This window comes from Puntigrus tetrazona, chromosome 15 (assembly GCF_018831695.1).
Source record: "Puntigrus tetrazona isolate hp1 chromosome 15, ASM1883169v1, whole genome shotgun sequence".
Taxonomy (NCBI): domain Eukaryota; kingdom Metazoa; phylum Chordata; class Actinopteri; order Cypriniformes; family Cyprinidae; genus Puntigrus; species Puntigrus tetrazona.
In genome coordinates this window covers 9,857,340-9,877,475 of record NC_056713.1, presented here as the reverse complement: position 1 = coordinate 9,877,475, position 20,136 = coordinate 9,857,340, and the positions used below count along the sequence as shown (strand labels likewise).

At 38.6% G+C, this 20,136-nt stretch overlaps 1 protein-coding gene across 1 annotated transcript in view; it reads left to right on the top strand.

The window, feature by feature from the left end:
- Positions 1 to 20,136, top strand: part of nxn (nucleoredoxin) — a 58,544-nt gene that overhangs the window by 29,152 nt on the left and 9,256 nt on the right. Inside the window, exons 2-4 of the mRNA XM_043259175.1 lie at positions 13,665 to 13,782; positions 17,366 to 17,499; positions 19,822 to 19,922. Of these exons, the coding sequence (XP_043115110.1) occupies positions 13,665 to 13,782; positions 17,366 to 17,499; positions 19,822 to 19,922 (353 nt within the window). The remainder of the gene's footprint in view (positions 1 to 13,664; positions 13,783 to 17,365; positions 17,500 to 19,821; positions 19,923 to 20,136) is intronic.

Below are 20,136 nucleotides of genomic sequence, written 5' to 3'. Positions count from 1 at the left end.
GGGGACTCCAGCTGTGAAACACATTTTTAGTCCTGAAAGCGGATTATTAAAGGTCTGTCAAAGTAGCACAGGGGTTAACTGTTGTTCGATTGAACATCACACGCTTTGCTTGGTTTTATTTATTGCTTTCTTGTGGTAAAGTGTGAGGTGTTAGTGTGTATCAAGGGCCAGATCATTCAATTTAAATTTTGATTGGCCATCTTAAAATTCAATGCTATGATTAACTGTCCCGCAACAGTAATACGAACGCCAGTGTATTATTTTATATACGTATATATTCCCCATGCCACCCATGAATGAATCCATGCAGAACATGGGCTTCCATAGTCAAAAGAAACAAGGCACTGGTGTTCGTAATGGCAACTTTGACTATACAGCTAAAGACCGCTTTAGCTTCCTTTTTAAATCTTTTGTTTTGTTGCAGTTTTACAAGTGCCGCTTGTATTCATCTTGAATTGAGACTTTGAAACATGTCTACAGCAGAGGTTTTGGCACCACAGCCAGAAATTTAAATCTACTTTTTATGTCTAACACACATTTCGCTGGCCAAAACCCGCAATATCCTCCTCTCTCTCTCTCTCTCTCTCTCTCTCTCTCTCCCTCTTTTATCTCCCTCCCTTGTTTTCTTTTCCCTTTCATTTCTCTCTCCAGGGAGTCCTTTATCTCCATCAGTGGAAAACATTAATCACACCTTTTTGATGAAAGTTTAGGCCCAGTGTTGCAGCCGTACCCTGCGCCACTTAACTAGTATACACACATCTTCCAGCCATGCAGATTATGCACAGGAAAAAAGAACCTTATGTAAACAGTTGGCGGGTGAGATCATGGTTTATGGTTTAATGACCCTTTACACAGTGCATAAGACATCATAAAACACTATATTATCGTTTCTAAAAGAGGAAAAGAATTGTAAAAGGGTTATGTTCGCGCTTTCAGGTAATAGCTGGCACATAGTTTTTAGTTTTAGCTCTTATGGAAGGAATTCTGGACCAAGTTGGACCGGAGCATGCGGCGCTCCCCTTCCTTCCTGTCTTAATAGTGTACCGCTCTACAAGGTTCACAGAGCAAATACACAATGCTTGAAGGAGCAAGGAGGCAAAACAATTGAGCTTGTTTATCTGTGCCTATTTGCTCACATTAAAGGAACCGGTACTCGGCCACACCACTTCAATGAAACTACTTCCAATCCACTTCTGAAGGATAATAAACACAGAATGCCGACCTTTCTCGCTCAGCCACACTGAATGATTCATTCTTCCCATGATTCCGGTTACTTTGTTCGGGTCACTGGGTCAGATTTCTCACAGCCTTTGCTCGGTGGAAAATCACAGATTACAAATGTACATACGCTAATAAATACATAAATAAAAGGTTCTATGGCATCTGTGGTTTTATGAATAACTTAAGAGAGCCTCCCTATTGCTTCATATAATTGTCTGTTGAGATAATATTTTTTTTTGGGAAACTAGTAGTGCACAACAGGACAAAATCGCAATGGAAACTAGCCATAGCCAATGTAACTGAGGCAAGCCACAACACAACAAAGTTAATGCAACACAAAGAAAATAGCACAACACAATCCTTTACATGTCAGTTACTACATGTTTGGTCGTTTGACAGCTAGCAGGCAGAGGTTACGTCAGCTATCCAGATATATGTAGCGCTGTAACAAACACAACTCCATCATGCACTGTTTTTCTATTGAACCGCTCTGTCTTGTTGAGTTGAGAGCAAAGGTGATTTATAGGGGAAAGGGCCAGTAAGTCAACTAAGGACTCAAGAGGAAACTTAAAGGGTAACTTTGGCTCTCCCAGCCTTGAAAGCAGGAGGGGGGGAGCTCCTGTTGTGAGTATCTGGTTTCACATGGCCACTGGCTATAAAAACTACACAGCAGGCTTGTTTAACGTCACCTTTTTTATCATCAGAAGTGATTTTAAATTCAGTGGCAAGAAAAAACGCTTTGTGAATCTCTATTAGCAATAAAAAAATGTTTGTCAGTAGGTCTGTCCCAATTTAATAATTAAAATTACTAATTTAAAAGTCAGAATTGTGGATTATAAACTCGCATTTCTCAGTTTTCATTTAACTCTTTTGTTTCATTTAACTGTTTATTTAACAATTTTGTGTTATAAAGTAAGAATTGTAAAAATCATAAATCATGTTGATTAAATTCTAAGATTTTTTTTTGTAATTTCGTGTATATATCTAAAACAAAAAAAGGCAGATTTGTAAAGTAAAGTCACAATTACCTTTTTTATTATTCATTGGTTGAAACAGACTTCCATAGTATTGGATTGAGCTGGTTTTGATAAATATAATATCTAATCACAATTAGCCAAATCAAGCAACTGTAATGGCCCTACATTGCACGGTCCCTCTCTATTGGAACTACATATGTTACCATAAGGAGACCCTAGGCATCCCTAGACCACTGATCTCTGACCCCCTCTGTAGGTGACGAGAAGTCCGTCATGCTGAGAGCATGTCTTCACCATGCCACGCTGCATTTGATCCACTCCTTTCCAAGCACATTTCAGTGCTGCTCGTGTTACCGTGATGAAGACTACGTGCTTGACCGGTAGATCTTCTTACAGCTGTGTGTCTCATCAGAGCTCTGTGCGGGGCGGCGGATCTTTTAAAGGCTGCTGTTTATTTAAAAATGCCTTCAATTAGAAACTCCCAGGGGACTCGTGGGTCACCGTAGTGCAAGGGTTGCGTGAAGGTGATGTGTATGTTCCAAGGCCAGAGCGTCCGTGCGGCCGTGTTTTAAGCCATGACCTTTGACCCCTCCCCCACCGCTGCCCACCGTGCCGCCCGACCAGCAGCTGCCCCATGTGCCGAAGTGACCCTGAAAGCCCGACATTCAGCTGTCTACATCCCTCTCCTTATAACACTCTCCTTCTTTACACACCAACTGACACTCGTAAATCTCTCTGAGGGGCGTTTAGCATCGCTTTGGTACTTTTTAGGCATTGCTTACCCAACGCAGACGTCTGTTTGCACGCGGCAGCGCAGGCAAAGTCAAAAGTAGGTCAAGAGGTTGAGGGTTTTAATGATTTGGAAATTCGTAAGCCAATAACCCTATGAAAGACGTCGGGATAATCGGCTTTAACAGCATTTTATACTGTTCTGGAATCAGTGAGGGAAAGGGCACTGGCGCATTTGTGTGTGTAAAATAAGACAAAGTCTGGTCAGAATTTAGCAGTGTTACCCTGCAGCTGCAGAAAACAGATGTGCTCTTTTAATGAGCGAAAGAAGAGAAGAGGAAATGGGTTAATGGACAGATATAAAACGTCATTGTGAAATCCAGTGCCACACAGTCACACGGTTACCATCCACTCTCTCATAAAAGCATGAGCAAATCATCGTCTTACATTTATAAAGGTGTAGTTTATGACACTGTCAGAAATATGATGTGTGAAACACTTCTGAGTTGTCCGCCAATAGCGTTTGTCGATGTATAATGTTTCTGTAGTTTCCTCTGAAGTAGCACTTGGAGCCAAAGGTTCGGAGTCTTTCTGCTGTCAGGCCTCTGTTGTAGCTTTATGAAGCTGTGCAGCCCACCGAACAACTCCTGAGATTTACAGCGCCCTGGGGAGTCTGAGATGGCCCATATGCTGAAGAAGTTCAGCTTTGGTAAATTTAGGGAGGAACCTAAAAATAAAACTGTCTCTTTAAGATGGATAGGTATCTGGTATTTCTTAAGAACTATGTGCTACTATGTAGAGATGAGTCAATGACATGACACTTCTTAATCTGTTTATTTAAAAAAAAATTTTTTAAACTAATGCATTGTATTCATTTATTTTAGTATTTAATTCAGAATTTTTTTTAAAGGATTTTATTTTATATTAAATGTTCCATTTTCAATAAATGTTGATTAACTGACATAATATATTATAGTAAATTAATTAATATAGAAAATTAGTATTTTAGATTAAAATAAGTACATTAATATAAAATGTATATAATGCATTTTGTGATGAAATATTAACATTTTTTGTATCAACTTTTTTCTTCATTTATTTACACTCTTTATATGTCTCTTCCTGTGTGTAATTTTGGGAAGTGGTTTATTATATTGGATCTTTCCGCACATGGCAACCCATATATTGAGACATGCCATCTATGCCACAGTAGCTTTCTCTCGGACCGGCTCCAATACCCCGATTCAGTGTCAATAGCTCTTGCGGTCTTAATTTCCTAATGCCCATCAGGCGGTCCGAGTGGGATGTTCGTCAATGGCTCTGCCGCATGATATTAGACCTGATGTTTTCACCGAGCAATCGCTGATGAATTCTTTGCGGTGCAGCAATGCTTAAGTGCATAATCGCTGCCTCTCTCATTTTTTCCCTTGCTCTGTTCTTCCTCCCGGAGTGACTGAGTGGGTTTTCAATGAAAGGTCAGGATGGGGTGACAAAAGGAGGGAAGGGAATGAATGATCCCGCCTCTTCACAAACCTAAAGTATCATACTTGGCATCTTCTGCGACGCTTCCAGATTCCTGGGTTTTTCAAGGGGATGAGCGCGTAGGAGGCTTAAGCTCTTGTTTCTGTGGGTCTTTGCCACCCACCTCAGCGTGCAGCACTGCCTTTCCTTTTCTGCAGGGTGTGATGTGAATTACTGTTGGCAGGAAGCTGGAGCTATGAAAAAGTGCTCTAAGTGAACCTCTCCTCGTCGTGAGTGGGACTATTGTGATGCAGACCGCCGTGGCCTGTACCTCGGCCTGGTCTGGTTGGTGTTGTGCCAGTTTACATGCGCTGCCAGAAACTGTTCAGGTCTCAAAGTGCCGAGAGCCGAAAGTAAGGACCACTACTGACGCTGCATTGTTGCCTCACGGTCCACTTGATGACTTTCAGAACTTGAGCGAGCACCAAGGAACTGCACCCGAGTTCGTTTGAAAACTGGGGAATGGTTCAGTTCATCTGATATTTCACAATCGGCATGAAAACTATCTGGCCCGGTTTACACAAGTGAACCGATATCGATTACGAATTGATGACTGTTCTCTCATTCTCTGCACCTTCTACATTTGTAGCAGAATGATGAAATGGTTTCAGTTGCAAATCATTTATGATATGTATGCGATCGTTTATATCCAGAAGAATAAACCCCTGACGGGGTGATATGAATCTTGTATCACTGTTTATTCTGTGATATACTTCTTCAGTGATCCTGTTTCTTACGTGTATACTTCTCGATAGATAAATTACGTGGATATGACATGTTAATTTGAATTGAAATATTTTATTAGCTGAAAACTCAAAGCCTCTGGGAGGGGAAAAAAAGCATTCCTTGCAAGTGGCTTTGAGCCAAGACAAATATACAAGTTCAAACATGATGACAGTTGTATTGGATAATGTGAAGTCATAGCACTTATTACATGTTGATGTTTTTTTCTTTTTTTTACCAAATAAATAATTACATTGATGTAAAATACTGATTTGAGTTAAATCAGATCTTAACTGTTTATGTTGGGAAATAATAGACTTCAGAATGTATAATTTGGTGCAGTGTAATGTTCACTGATATAGATAAGATGAAATTATTTTATGAGGTAAATAATAGTAGCAGTGACTGATTTCATTAGGGAGTCTTTTTGAATGAATCGTTAACAACTGGTTCAATTGAGTCGTTTATGCACGAATCGGACTGCACTGTGTGCACAGTATGCTTGGTTTCTGTTGGGCGGACGGGACGATTCAATAGAAACTCAAGTTTAAAATGCTAATTCACATTCTTAATTCTGATAAAATTATTTATTTTACCATGCACAGTAGAAAATAACATATGCATTACAAGATAGAAACCATACCAGAAAATGTATGTTCTTTTTTTTTTTTTTTAAAATGTACGCCATCCTCGTTGCAGTGTTTTAAATCATGACACTAAGAACAGCTACAATTCTGTGCATATTCCTACCAGAAAACTTAGCTAGAGTGTTCATTTCAATGCTAGATCATCTATTATTTTCCGGTCTGGTGAGGGCAGAGGGACAGAAAGCACCACCACACCGCCCTGACTTCTAACCCTATTCCTCTGAGGCCCAGTAGCAAACGGGATTTGTCGTAGACAATGCTGCGTATCGCTTAAAGCCTTGCTTTTTACGCTCCTACAATCCCCGGCATTCTTTACTAAGTAAAATCTTGCACTAAAGACCCCTGCCATTGAGAGCGCAAGTCAGGATTAATCCTGCTTTCAGAAAATGGCTTTTGTACGACCAGGGCTATAGCTGGAAGAACACCCCACACTCTTTTCCTTTTTTTTTCCCCCTCCATCTCCATCTGTGTCACTCCGTCTCACTTTTTCCCCTCCGTCTGAATGAGCATGTCTCTTTTTTTGTTCCCCTCTTCTAAACTCCCTCGTGACACTCCGGCACCTGTTTTCCTCACTAAAGCATTAATTTATCACTGAATTATTACCCGAAATCCCACAATGTGCCTGCCACTCTATGACACGTCCTGACTGGGCAGTTTCCATGGCAACCCAACCCCTCTATCCAAAAGCAATTTAGCCGGCGTGTTGGCGCGTACAATGGCTGTACCAGCTAACGCATGGGCCAATGAATATTTTAGCCTATAAATATGATGCAGCAATATCACGCTGCGTTTTACAAGCGGCGGTGGGGTAAATGGACGTGCGCGAGGAGTCGGTTTCCTAGAATTGTGGTTCGTCCCTGCCGATGGAGGTCATAAAGGCTTGCAGCTTTTGTGATGAAGTGATGAATGCCGTCGAGCGAGGCCTGCTTTGCTCATCAGAGAGGAAGCAAGGGCGAGACGTGAAAAGTACATACTGTTCCAAAGCGTCTTCTCTCTCTCTCTCTCTCTTCTCGTAGTTCAAAACGGCCCCCGTCCAGGCTCGTATTTTACTCATCTCCTGCCATCAGAGCGACTCTGCTTTGGTAAATGAAATGCAACATGTTATTTCACTATGCACATGCAGAGGTTTGAGACCATCCTGCATTTCATACAGCTGACTGTTGACAAATACGGTGTAAGGCAACAACTCCATGAATGCAGTTTTGCCTTAAAATTCAATTTTCTGGGGCAAAAATGCCCTCGTTTTTGTCTCATTTATGTCATATGATAAAGTTTAAGCAACAGTTCTGTAATTGAGAGTTTTCCAATGAAAATGAACTGCTGCGCGTTTGTGAGTTACACAGCGGTTTAGTTTCTGATTGATTTGAATGAATCATATGAATCAAGAATTCAAAGGCTCTTTTTAGAGAGAGCTTTTTGTTTAATTCCTGAATGAAGCAGCCGTTTGAACGAATTGATTGACTGGGCATCTCATAAACGCATTTAATACCACCTACTGGCAGTGTTATTTTATTTTATTTTTATTTATGTATTGTGTAATTTATATTAAAAAAATGCTAAAATTTGTTTTAATGTAAATATATTAATTACGATATAGTTACTTTTCATTAAACAGTTTGTAGTAACAAATAAAAACTTGTAACAATTTAATATAAGTAATAAAAATAGGAAGATACATGACTATTGAAATTTCATCAAATGGGATGAATCACACATTCTTTGAAATCTGTTTTATACTGTTTTTAACTTTAAAACCAGGAAATGTATACTTTTTGTACCATTCATGCTTTGTATTTAAACTTTTTTTCTAATACAATATTTGGCAGTAAAATTATAATAACTATTATCATTCCATGAAATAATATAATAAATATAATTTTTTTTATTGTATATGGGGACATAACTTGCTGTTAAATTAACAGGATTTGTTTTTACTTTTTTACTTTACTTTTACTTTTTACCTACAAGCGTGTTCTACAGTAAAACTTTTTTTTTCTTTTCCCAGAGATTCAGTTGTCTGCTGGCATGCTCTACAATAAAAAAAACAAAACAAAAAAAAACACTGAAAGCATGATTCATTTGGTAGAGGAGACGGCGAGATCCTCCCTGGTAGACCTGTGACCACATTCGGATCCTGAGAACAATGAAAGCGGATATCTGCTCTAAAGTCATTTATAGAGTGGGCCGGCCTTAACATGCCTCCAATTTAGTTACTAGGTGATAATGATATTTGCAATAGACGCAAGTAGGACTCTGAAGTTGTGATCTTTAAGTCTAAGGCTTATGATTCCACTTAAAAACAGCGTTGGTCTCGAATCTACACATAATCAGCATTAACTGACTCCATTAATAGCCGTTTTATCATACAGCAAAAAGCCTGAATATTGACAGCCCGTTTTCACTGGTTAGTAGCTGAGCTCTTTCTTGGTGATCTCTTTATTTGATGCAGATTATTAGTAAGAGGATTAAAGGATGGGAGTCCACATGTCCGAAGGCATCCTGCCAGAAACCTGACAACACTTTGGCCTCGATCTATGAATCTGATGAAGCCAGTACGGTGTCGTCTCAGTCACGGTATCCGAGACGCAAGCTTTATTGTCTGACGCTGTAGTGCTCCAGTGCATCCTTTTAAGTGCTTGCCAAAAACGCCTATGCCTTTTCCTTTGAAGCGTCGTCTTTTTCCCGACGACAGGCTGAACGCTGTACATGTGTTTCTTTTCTTGCCCGCATTGTGTAGTGGGTGTTTTTTCCGAAACCGTGGCGATGCTGCTTGGCACATGGCCCTCGTTCTCCCCCTCCGATGAAAGCGGATCCGCTCCGAGTCACAGATCTAACGACGGGAGGTGAATGGGACGATGACTGCGGGTATATCTTCTAGTCGAACGGGCTCAGCGGGACTCCGGTGTAGGAGTCACGTGCGTTACTGTTGAAGCCCAGTGGTGTTTTTACCGGAGACCACGGGAGGCTGATGGCTGAGAGGGAGTTTGGGAGCTACAGGAAGTGAATAACACTCGACACGGGATTGACACTCCATAGAAAATACCCTTCCACAGCGAGAGCCTGCCTCACAATCATGCCGGCGCAAGCATCGAGAGTCGAAGTAAACTTGGAGTATTTTTAGCATGCCAAGTTTTGTGTTGACATCTCTGTTAATTGTGGTTTTTCTGGGACGACTGATGGAGCAATTCTGTATTTTCACCGCATCTTGTTTGCATTTACTTCAACTTTTGGTTTTCTGCTTTCTACTGTTTTTATCTTTTTTTTTAAGAGGCTATTAGCATTGAATGAAATTGATTATATTTAAGTTGCATTTATTTTTTTTTTCGAATGCACCGAAATTTTCCCACATTGAAAAATAAATACGAACTCATTTTGTGTCAATCACGTTTACACGCTGCTGTCGAAATTTCGTCCGCCGCAAAAACGTTTTGATTTTCGGTGTTTTCCGAGTACAAAACCGAATACACAGCTGGGTTAAATAATACTAAAAAAAAAGATCAAAATATGACCTTACAGGCCAGAGTTAAGAGTATTTCTTGTTTATGATACAGTCTCAATTAGGGCGAGAACGAGAGCCTTCATTTTCATAAACCGATGACGAGGTCCTGAAAATATCACGCGTTCAAACGAATCACATATTCAACATAGATTCTCTGATCTCTGATCAGTGTTTTAGAAAAACATCCACAAATCATAGCTAGGCGGCAACATAACATCTGTTGTTCAGACATAAGCACATTTTCTGCTACAATACCCAACATACACAAAGCAGGGTTTTCGCGTATAATGATTGACTGAGGATCTTGTTAACAAATTGCATAATTTCCTCCCAAAACCCATCCACGGTTTCACATTCGGTAGGCTAATAGCGCCCGCGCTTAACTCTCCTAATTATTTCACCATTGGAAAAAAAACCCTTAATAGTTCTAAACATAAGCTTTATTCTCTTCAATATGTAATTATTTCTCTCTTTGTGCGTTTACACTCGCTTTCTCAAAGAAGAGAGAGCTTCTTTCATTACTACTCGAGCATGTTTGATCCATTTGTGGTTGGACAAATGGCCTGCGCTCGGCCCATGTTTTGTTTGAGTGAATGTAATGTATAGTTAATGTCCGCTGTGGTTGTTAAATGGTCACAGCAGGGAATATTGGCACATCGAAGGCCCTGCTCCGAGTAAAGCAGAGAAACAACACGAAGGTTATTAATGACGGCTGTCACTAATGTTTGTTGTTTTTGCCAATGGCACGTCTCTGAGGCCATTATTGTTGCTGGTGTGAAATGAAATCCGCTGTATTTCATCATGCGTGCAGCAGGAGTTTTCAGAAAAGCAGCTCGGAGGTTTCCAAATGAGTCTGCAGCCCTCCTGAGAGTCTGTGCAAATGTTGCCATTACATAGAAATGAAAAAATTAATAACAAGCAAGGTCCTTTCAAGAAATATGCAGACTAGCTGAGATTTTTAACAGTTTATCGTCACAATGTCATGAGAACGATTCTTTCTGCGTCATTTGCAATGGTAACGCGAGTCGGACCAGCGCAAAATGAAAGGAAATTGGAAGTAATTTGCCATAAATCATCATTATTTCGACAAGGGTACCGGTGGCTGATGAATGCAGGTGATGCAGCCGCTGCGATTATGGACCATCATCCCCTGCACGATTATGCTAATCGGGTGAATTGTGATACTCTCTAGCTTGATCTCGGTTTGCCAGGCTGCGCCGCTGTGAAACAGAACCAAACGCTGTCTGTAGACGTCGGAAATGCTTTAAGTCGAGAGCTGAATGCCGCTGGTTTCTTTGCTCATTTTCAGTATCTCCTTGTGCTGTGCTGCCTTTCATGCTGTGGCGTGTAGGTGTTTTTGTGATGTTTTGTGCATATGCAGGTGCACACGGAAAGCAAATGTTACTGAAATGCATAAGTGTGATTTGTATAGATTTTTACCATTTTACTTCAGTGACACAGTAGCAAGTGGATTTTGTGTACGCATCTGTTTGCGAATGACACCTGGGATAGTGATACTGATAAACATCTGTCATGATCTATGCTGCTTTAATTTAAAAAGATTATTTCAAAATCATTTTGTTTGGACAAAATGTAAAGTAGGATTTGTTTTGTTATTTGATAATGATTTTGCATCATCAGGTCATTTTATGGACCAATTTATTTGTGCTGTTTATTTAGTTTAGATTAATTTAGTTAAATGAACATTTAGATTTTTAATGTTTATTGTATATTGAGTTTATATTCTATATTTAATATTTTTATTTATATTATTTAATATTTTACTTTATGTATTTTTATTGCTTTTCATGTAATAAAAATAAAAATATTTAAGGTTTATTTGTTTTTTTATTTTGCATATTTACTTTTTTATATTATATTATTATAGTTTAATTATTATTATTTTTAAACAATATATTTACTTTATTAAATTTTTATCAAAACAAAATATGATGAATTCTTTAAAATTTATTAAAGTTTTTTTCTTGCAAAAAAACCCCAATTTTGTGTATTTACAATTGTAATTTTATTTGTTCATTTTTGCTTTTTATTTAATGTATTTATTATTTAATATTTTATTTAATTCAAGCTTTTTTTTTTTTTTTTTTTTTTTTTTCTTTTTGAAACATACTGACTTATCTGCCCATTTTTGAAGAAAGTCTTTGACCTTTAAAACATGTCAGCATTCATCACTGTCCATGTCCTTCCTTAATTGGCTGTTTTCAGGTTCAGGCTGTGAGGTTTTTTTTTTTTTTTTTTTTAGCCTTCACTGAACTGATGGGCAGCCGTTGACATGGCTGATCACAGAGCTGTCTTTCATTTCATATTACCCCTCTCCCTCATCCAGTCGCTCATACAGCTGTCTCACAGCCTGCGGGCAAGCTTTGTTCCCTCAAGGCTCCTCTCGCGACTCACTGTAGATCTTCGAGCCCAAACTCACAGCTGTGTCAGATTCACAGGTGTGTGTGTGTGTGTGTGTGTGTGTGTGTGTGTAAGGTAAGCAGCGGTGTTGACACTTGAGACATTCACAGTTAGTGCCCTTTAACCTCACAGATTTTTGCAGCATATGCCATGTACGCTTCAGGCCGGAGTGAGCGATTTGGGTGCAGATTTTGGGCCAGCGATTGAGCTCTATTGTCTATGGCAGAGCCGCAGGTTTGTGTTGGAGCGATTGTCTGGACACAATCCTTCAAGCTTAGAGAAACAGAGTAACACTCTTTGACTGCCTGTTCACATATAAACTCCTCCGGTGAAAACATTTCATCAGCTATGCATCAAAGAGTTTGATCATGCAGCGCTGGAATGAAGTAATTTGAACCTTCACTGCTTTATTCCTCCATATTTAACATTCGGCTACACACTCGATGTAAGGCTTTATTTATTCATTTTATAGTAGTTTTTTTATCATTATTTTTATTTTAATAATAATTATTTTAGTTTAGTCTTCAAATACTTGAAGAATATCAGGTTATGACTTCAAAACAATATTAATATGTTGGGAGATTTGAAAACCGATGTTTTTGAACGTTAGCATCACACATATCCAGCTTCATATTTTTCATAGATTGTGGGTTTGTTCGGTATCTCACGGAGTACAGAGATGTACTTGAGATACAAGGAGCTCTTGTTTGAATCCTGTGTAGCTACTGTTCGGCAAAACAGTTCAAATCTGTATAAAAGGAAGTTGAAACGACACAGTTGCATCAACACATGTGTTTTTATATCAGTTTTGCATTTGTTAACACTATTGAGGGTAGATTTAGGGTTGGATTCAGTGTAGGGCACATGAAAGAGCATTCATTTTTATCAACATTCTATGGATATTTCTGTTCTGAACCACAGCGAAATGTGCCAGGGCTCACGTATTGAAACTGTGTTTTAGCGCCACTCAGTAGAAAGTTTTTTGCTGGAAGCGTTCAAGAAGGCACGTAAAAACGATGTTGCACACAAAGTGCACAGAGGTACATATTTTTATGAGACCAGGTTGGTAAATTCAAAAATTTGGAAAACTTGCAGCAGTAATATATTATTTTAAAGGCATTTTCAGTTGAAATTATTTAATTTCCTGCATTTTTTAGCATATGTAGTCAATTGAGTATTCAATCAACTAACAGCTCTTGCCTTTGCATGTGTGTCTAGCGTTTTTATAAATCATTCATGCCTGAGAACCTGGGTTTCAAGCGCTACAAGTTTCGCATCAGTCCACTGCAGTTACTGTAGTTTACTTTCACAGGCGTCTTTCATCTATTAGACCTTTGCACGTCCATGTCCTGAATAATTTACCAGGTTTGTTCTCACCAGCAAAGGATGAAGACTTCTTCTCTCACCCTCAGCCGTGAGACTACACGAGCAAACGGCTCTGTCGAGCGAGGTTTAATCGCTGGCTTTTTAGCCCATGTGCCACGCTTTCGCTGAGAGTACAGAAAGAAAAAGCGCTCCCCTCGAATTTCCTCAGATGCCAGTCTCTTTAAAGTTGAATCAGCCCTGTAGATGTTTGATTCTGGCCCTTAGCTAATTCTTCGCTGCTCGGCTGCGGATAGCACTTAATTCAACTCGCCACATTTCTGAGTCTCTTTATACTTCAGAGCGAGAGGAAGACGTTTAAACTCAGACGCTTGTTTCGTAGCCTATTTTTAAGCCTCACGTGGACCGTATAAAGATGGGAAAGTATTGATTGTATCTCTAGTGGTTAAAAAGGCAAAATAGCTTTGGAAAGAGAGAAATGAGCCGAGATGAATCATCATCTCTCTCTTCACCACAAACATTCCCAGTCCTCCTTATAGTCGTATTCCTTTCATATCTTTTGACTCTCTCGTCTTAGTCAATGTCTTTCTTTTCTTTTTGTAGATGAAGCTTTGGAACAAGTACAAGGTGACTAGTATTCCTTCTTTGGTGTTCATCGATGCTGCCACGGGGAAGGTGGTGTGTCGGAACGGCTTGCTCGTGGTCAGAGATGATCCAAAAGGTGAGTACCAGGCTTCAGTTTTCACCCTCTCGTCCTTTTACAGGGGTTTAAAGGAAAGTTTACACAAAAATGAATACTCCGTTGCCTTTCACGTTGTTCATAAGCCTTGTTGAATGCGAATGGAGAATTAGTTGAAGGATCTTCACAGAGCGCTATAATTTAAGCCCCGGAAATGACACAGAACACACATGGCATTGCTGTGCCTTCAACGTTAAGGACAAAGGATACTTCAATATTAATGTTCTCTTAGCATATACCGCAGTAGGACATGTTGCCTTTGTTTGATGCACTCTAAAAAATGCTAGGTTAAATACAACCCAACACTGGGTAATATATTGATTTGAGTTGTTTTGACCCAGCGGTTGAGTATACATTTAACCAAACTGCTGGGTCCAAACAACCCAGTGCGAACACTTTTTAAAGTCAAATTGCTAATAGCTGTCCAAATATTTTGAGTAGGATTTTCGAATAGCGCATTGAAAGACACTGGATGGAAACGCCAAGATGCACATCGTTTCTACAAATGCGCCAACAAACCTATGCTCACACTTTTTATTCAATAAGAAAACAAAATGTGTACAAATTATGATCGAAAGAAATGTATTGAATAAATTCCTTCATATGGATTAAAAAAGCGCGATGGGGCGGGGTTATTTGACTTAACAGCAGACCAATCCTGTTGCACAGCATCTGAAATGTTGTCTTGGTCGTTCAGAAATGGCCGAACAAAGTCTACCATCAAAGTATTTCTGTATAGAACTTTCTATACATATATATAGGAAAGAAAATGTCACATGAGGCCAGGTATAGTGTCCCATACTTGGAATATGTGTAATACCCATGCAACTGCACACACACACAGCAGTGAGAAGTGAACAACCACACACACACAGCAGTCGGGAGATCAGTGCCTTGCTCAATAAAAATTGTAAAAAGTTTTATAGAATATTCCAATCTTCACAAACCAGACTTATTGATTAGTTCTTGAATCATTTAAGGACACAGTGGTCCAATCACAATATTTCTTAAATTTACATCTTAACAAGTTAAAAGTGTCTTCAGAATAGAAACAAAAGAAAGTGTTTTTATTATGTTGTTGTTGTTGTTGTTGTCTGACTAAAAAGCACCATAATATGTGTGACCCTTTTCCCCCAAAAGTGTCATAATTTTTGGGAATTGAGATTTCTGCATCATCTGAAACCTGAATATATAAACTTTACGTTGATGTTTGTTATGATAGGACAATATTTGGCTGAGATGCAGCAGTTTGAAAAGCTGGAATCTGAGGGTTCAACAAAATCAAAACACTGAGAAAACAAGTTTTAATATATTTAGGGTAGGAAATCCAATGAATTTTGTCATAAAAGCAAAATTGATAAGTTTGACCCACACAGTGTATTTTGGGCTGTTGCTACAAATATCCTTCAGCGGTTTTGTGCTCCAGGGTCACATATATTTCAAATCTTCTGAAGTCATACGACAGTGTGACTAACCTACCAAAATCTGATGACTGGATAATTTATTGAATGAGTTTAATTCCTTTACATGAGCCAATCTAAATCTGATTCAGTCATGAGTTCACTGTATAAATAGCATTACTACATGTTGGAAACAACCCTTGTGAAAATTCTCTCTACTGCTTTTGTGCTCCACTGAAGAAAGTTGTACAGGTTTGGTACGACATGGCAGTGAGTAAATCATTTATTTGGAGGTTGACTTGACTTTCACAAGCTCAGATTGCATACTTGAGTTGACACAGTACATGGCGGTATCGCTGCTCTTCACCTGTCTGCGTGGTAACCATATTTGATGAGCTCCAAGCATTCGATAGCCTTCAGCTCGCTTGAGTGGTGTCGTGCAGCTTTCTGCTGTTGAAAGAAAGGCGTTTTATTCGCCTGCTTTTCTTTTAAAAACATTCTCATGGTGGAATTTGTCGGGCGATCAACGTGACGGATTCACCTCCTCGGCTTAATGAGCCTCTGCTCCAGCACTTACCAGCAGTAAGAGTGAAAACTGAACTGTGATTCATGAAGCTCAGTGTGGTTCTCAAACACCGGCACGCAGGATTGATGACTTTGCTCTCTGTGTGATGACATAGCCAGGAGCTTTTGTTTGAAAGCATGTGCGGACGGGGAATATCCGGTGTGTTTGTACTGTGTGTGTGTGTGTGTGTGTGTGTGTGTGTGTGAACGTGCACAGTAGCCAGTACAGGGGCAGGTTCAGAGGGCAGAGGCTTGGAAGGGGCCCTTGACATAACAAAAGGCCCCGGCTGAATGTGTGGGAGTTTCAAAGCGCAGCAACAGCCCAGCGCTTTTGTCCTTTCTGACTAATTAAGCCAGTAACAAAGAATAAAAACACTTTTGTTCTGTGACCATGTTGTTAAGCTCAGAAATGGCACAAAAACATGGAAAAGCGTCATAAAAGTGGTCCACATAGCTTAATGTTTATATCTTGTGAAGTCAATAAAAAGATATTATTTTATTAATTATTTAATAAACATCCCGCTGTCAATTCAAGAATCACTACAACCGGATACATTTTTTCCACCATTAAACATGGTCCTGTTTGCATATCATTTATTGATTCATTTAAAAATAGGTAATTGATTCATGAATTGAACTATAGAGCCAGATGAGTAAAGTTGTTATTCACTTATTTTTTATCATTCTGATGCAAATTCTGGTAATTATGGTCTTTTGAGTTATTGAATATATTGATTGTTTCATTAATGAATGAGTGTTTATTCAGTTGAACTTGAGAACTGGATCAGAAGGCTAAATGAATTCTTTACTGATTTTGCTCAACCTGATCTGAATTCTGGTAGTTGAGATTCTTTTCAGAAAACAGATTGGCTGTGTTCGTCAGTAAAACTGATTATTTTATGAATTTGAGAGTTTGATTCGGTGAGTTGAACTTGAGAATCAGATAAATGCAAGTCAAGTAAATGAATCGTTCATGAAACAGATTTTTTCCTATATGCAAATCAGACTGTGATTGATTCAGTTGAACTCAAGAACTTAAATGAATATTAAAGAACATTAAATGATTCGCTCGCTGATTTTGATCATTATGATCTGAATTCTGAGCCGTTTCACTAAACGTATTTGTCCTGTATGCAAATCAGACTAATTTATTCGTAACTCTTAGTGACTGATTCAGTGAGTGGAATTATGACCACTACAGTTCTGTTCGATTCTGTTTGCAAATCAGACGGATTGATTCAGGAATATGATCGATTCAATCATGAATTTGAGTTCATGAATAATTGATTTTGGTTGCTTATGACGGTATAACCTTTAATTAGTTATATAGGCTAATATTTAGGAGAAATGCAAAGCGATTGCCCGAAATTCACATTTCTGGTGCAGGATGGGAAATGTCACATTAAGACCTGATATTTGCATCATCTCCCATCGCCTCTGTCACAGCGTTTGATGTCCGTGTGCCGCCGGGATCCAGAGGAGAGATTCATGTGTATTATAAATATATGAATGACATATGCATGTGCTGCGCTGGCAGTGAAAGGAGGATTGTGTGACAGTAATCAGAGTCCTGCCTCTGCTCTGCTCCCCCCGTCCTGCAGGCCTGGAGTTCCCCTGGGGGCCGAAGCCCTTTGCGGAGGTGGTGGCCGGGCCCTTGCTCAGGAACAACCGACAGACGACAGACAGCAGTGCCCTGGAGGGATCCTATGTGGGGGTTTACTTCTCTGCACACTGGGTGAGAGTGCTCTGCGTTAGTCTTTCTAACCTAGCTGTACCTTGGAGACAAAATCACGGTAACTTTAACCGGTAGCATCAAATCTCATATGTATGTCATAGTCATAGTATTTTTGTTAAATATAAATTGATTGCAATAATGTTAGTAACTAAAACTAATATATATATATATATATATATATATATATATATATATATATATATATATATATATATATATATATAAATATATATATATATATATATAAATTTGTATATTTATTAATTTATTTCTTAATCTGTTCATTTATTTAAATTCCAGTTCATTCATCCTATACAATTGGATTAAATGTGCAAATTATTGGTTAATACTATTAAATAATTAATTGCAGTAGCAAAATTAGTAATATGTTTATTTTAGTGAACTAAAACCATAAAAATAAACTTTTGAAATAAAATAAATTTCATTATGTGAAGTATAGAGTTAAATTATGTATATATAGCATAAACATTTTAAATTCAGTAAATTGAGTCATGATTCAGTGAGCGAGACCGCATAATGGCTGCGAACGATACACTGAGTCTGATTCAATCCTCCAATAACTCGCGTGCAGGTTTAAGGCTTCTCCACGAATCTTTCTGGTTGACTCTTTCAAAAGAATCATTTCATAAGAGTCACTTTTTTTCATGAATCGGATATCAGAGTTGAGTGGTGTTACGGTGGGCACCACTCTCCCTCTTGGGTTTCCCACCATCTGAAACCTTTTCCACAGAAACCCTGTGATTTCCCACTGTAAAATTCAATCCTAAAACTCCGGCCAGTACGTGATGCACTCATTCACATTCTCCTGACTGACAGCATTTCTCTGGCTCTGCTTGTGCCAGTCCACAGAGCTGCTGCCACAGTAGCGGGAGCTTGTTTTTCCAGTTCCTCCTTTTCCAAACCCAGACAAATTGTGAAGATGAGCCACAAAACCATGCTATATATTTCAGTTTATTATTCCAGCACCACATTCCTCGTTCCTACCCAGCTTAAAGTGAACCTCCATTAAAGTGACTTTTAGAAGACTAAGTGTGCCTGGATGTATTGTTTCCATTGATATACTTATGCCTCACTTTTTTGACCTCAGATAACCTCATGGAAAAAGGAGAGTTTGCATAATGGGAGTGATTTTTTTAATTAATTTTCTACAGTTTGGAATAGTCTACGAAGTCTGATTGGCTGGTTATTGAATACGAATAACTTAAAAGAATAGTTCACCCAAAATTTAAATTCTGTCACCAATAACTTACTGTCGTGTTGTGTTTTTAACTTCTGTGGAACATAAAAGAAGCATGATAAATAGTTAAAATGTTTAGTTCCCATTGATTTCCATTGTTTTTTGGGAACCAAAACAGTCTTCAGAATATCTGCTTTTGTTTCATATTACAGTAAAATAAAAAGAATATTGGCTTGGAACAACATAAGAGTGAGTAAATGATGCAATTTGATTTTTTTTGGGTGAACTATCTTTTAAATGCCACAATTAGCTAATCCATACTGAATATAATCTCGGAAAGGTCAGCATTTTTAATTTAACCTACTAAAACATTTATAAATTCACTGCACATTTCAGTTTGTGATTTGTGGTACTGATAAAATCTATAAAAATTGTAATAATTTTATTCTAAATTACATTTGTTTAATCATTACTCTACAATGAATTGTGTGTGTGTGGATAGATAGATAGATAGATAGATAGATAGTTTAGTTTAGTTTTATTCAGCAAGGATGCATGAACTTGATCAGAAGTGAAAGGAGGTTTAAAATGTTAGAAAAACTGTGGAATAGATTTAAATATGGTAAATGAATACTACAGCATACTAGTAGCTGGAAGCATTAATCAGATCCACCTAAATATTTGATAGAGAAAGCCAGAAGGGCCGGAGGATGTTTAAACTTTGTGAATGACAGGCGTTTGAGTTCTGTGCAAATCTGCTGAGCTTTCGTTCAGTGTGGGCCCGCCGGTACTCAAAGTCAACGCAGGCCTGGAGATCTCTTGAAGAGAGCTGAGTGAAGCATGTCAGGCAGTATGCAGCACTCTTGTGAAAAGAGAAAAACATGCAGCACAAAATGCCTCCAAGCCATAAAAGACAGGATGAGTTTAAAAGCTCTTCCAGGCCCAAGTCACATTTGTTTTGTTTTGTTTAGTTTTTTTTTCTTGAAGGAGCGCTGAACTGCAGGGAGAGTAATATTAAGTGCTCTGGGCGCTCACAAGGCCACTAAGTGCTGTTTATTATCAGAAACCCTTCAGGAGATCTTGCCATAACTTATGTATGCGTTTATGTGTGTTTTCTTTCGCAGTGTCCTCCTTGTCGCAGTCTAACCCGAGTGTTGGTGGAATCGTACCGGAAAGTGAAAGAATCAGGGCACAAATTTGAGATTGTGTTTGTCAGTGCTGATAGGTAAGAAACATAAAACAATCCATGACCGTATAACTGTCTGAATTCCAGACGTTTTTAGCTTAAAATGGATTTAACAGTGTGTGTTATTAAAATATTATTTAGTGTATTTAAAAAATAACTTACAGTGAGGTTTTGATCATCGCAATGGCGATATCTAATTGAAAAATATGGAATATGAGCACTATTAAATATCCAGTATCTGTGTATATATAGA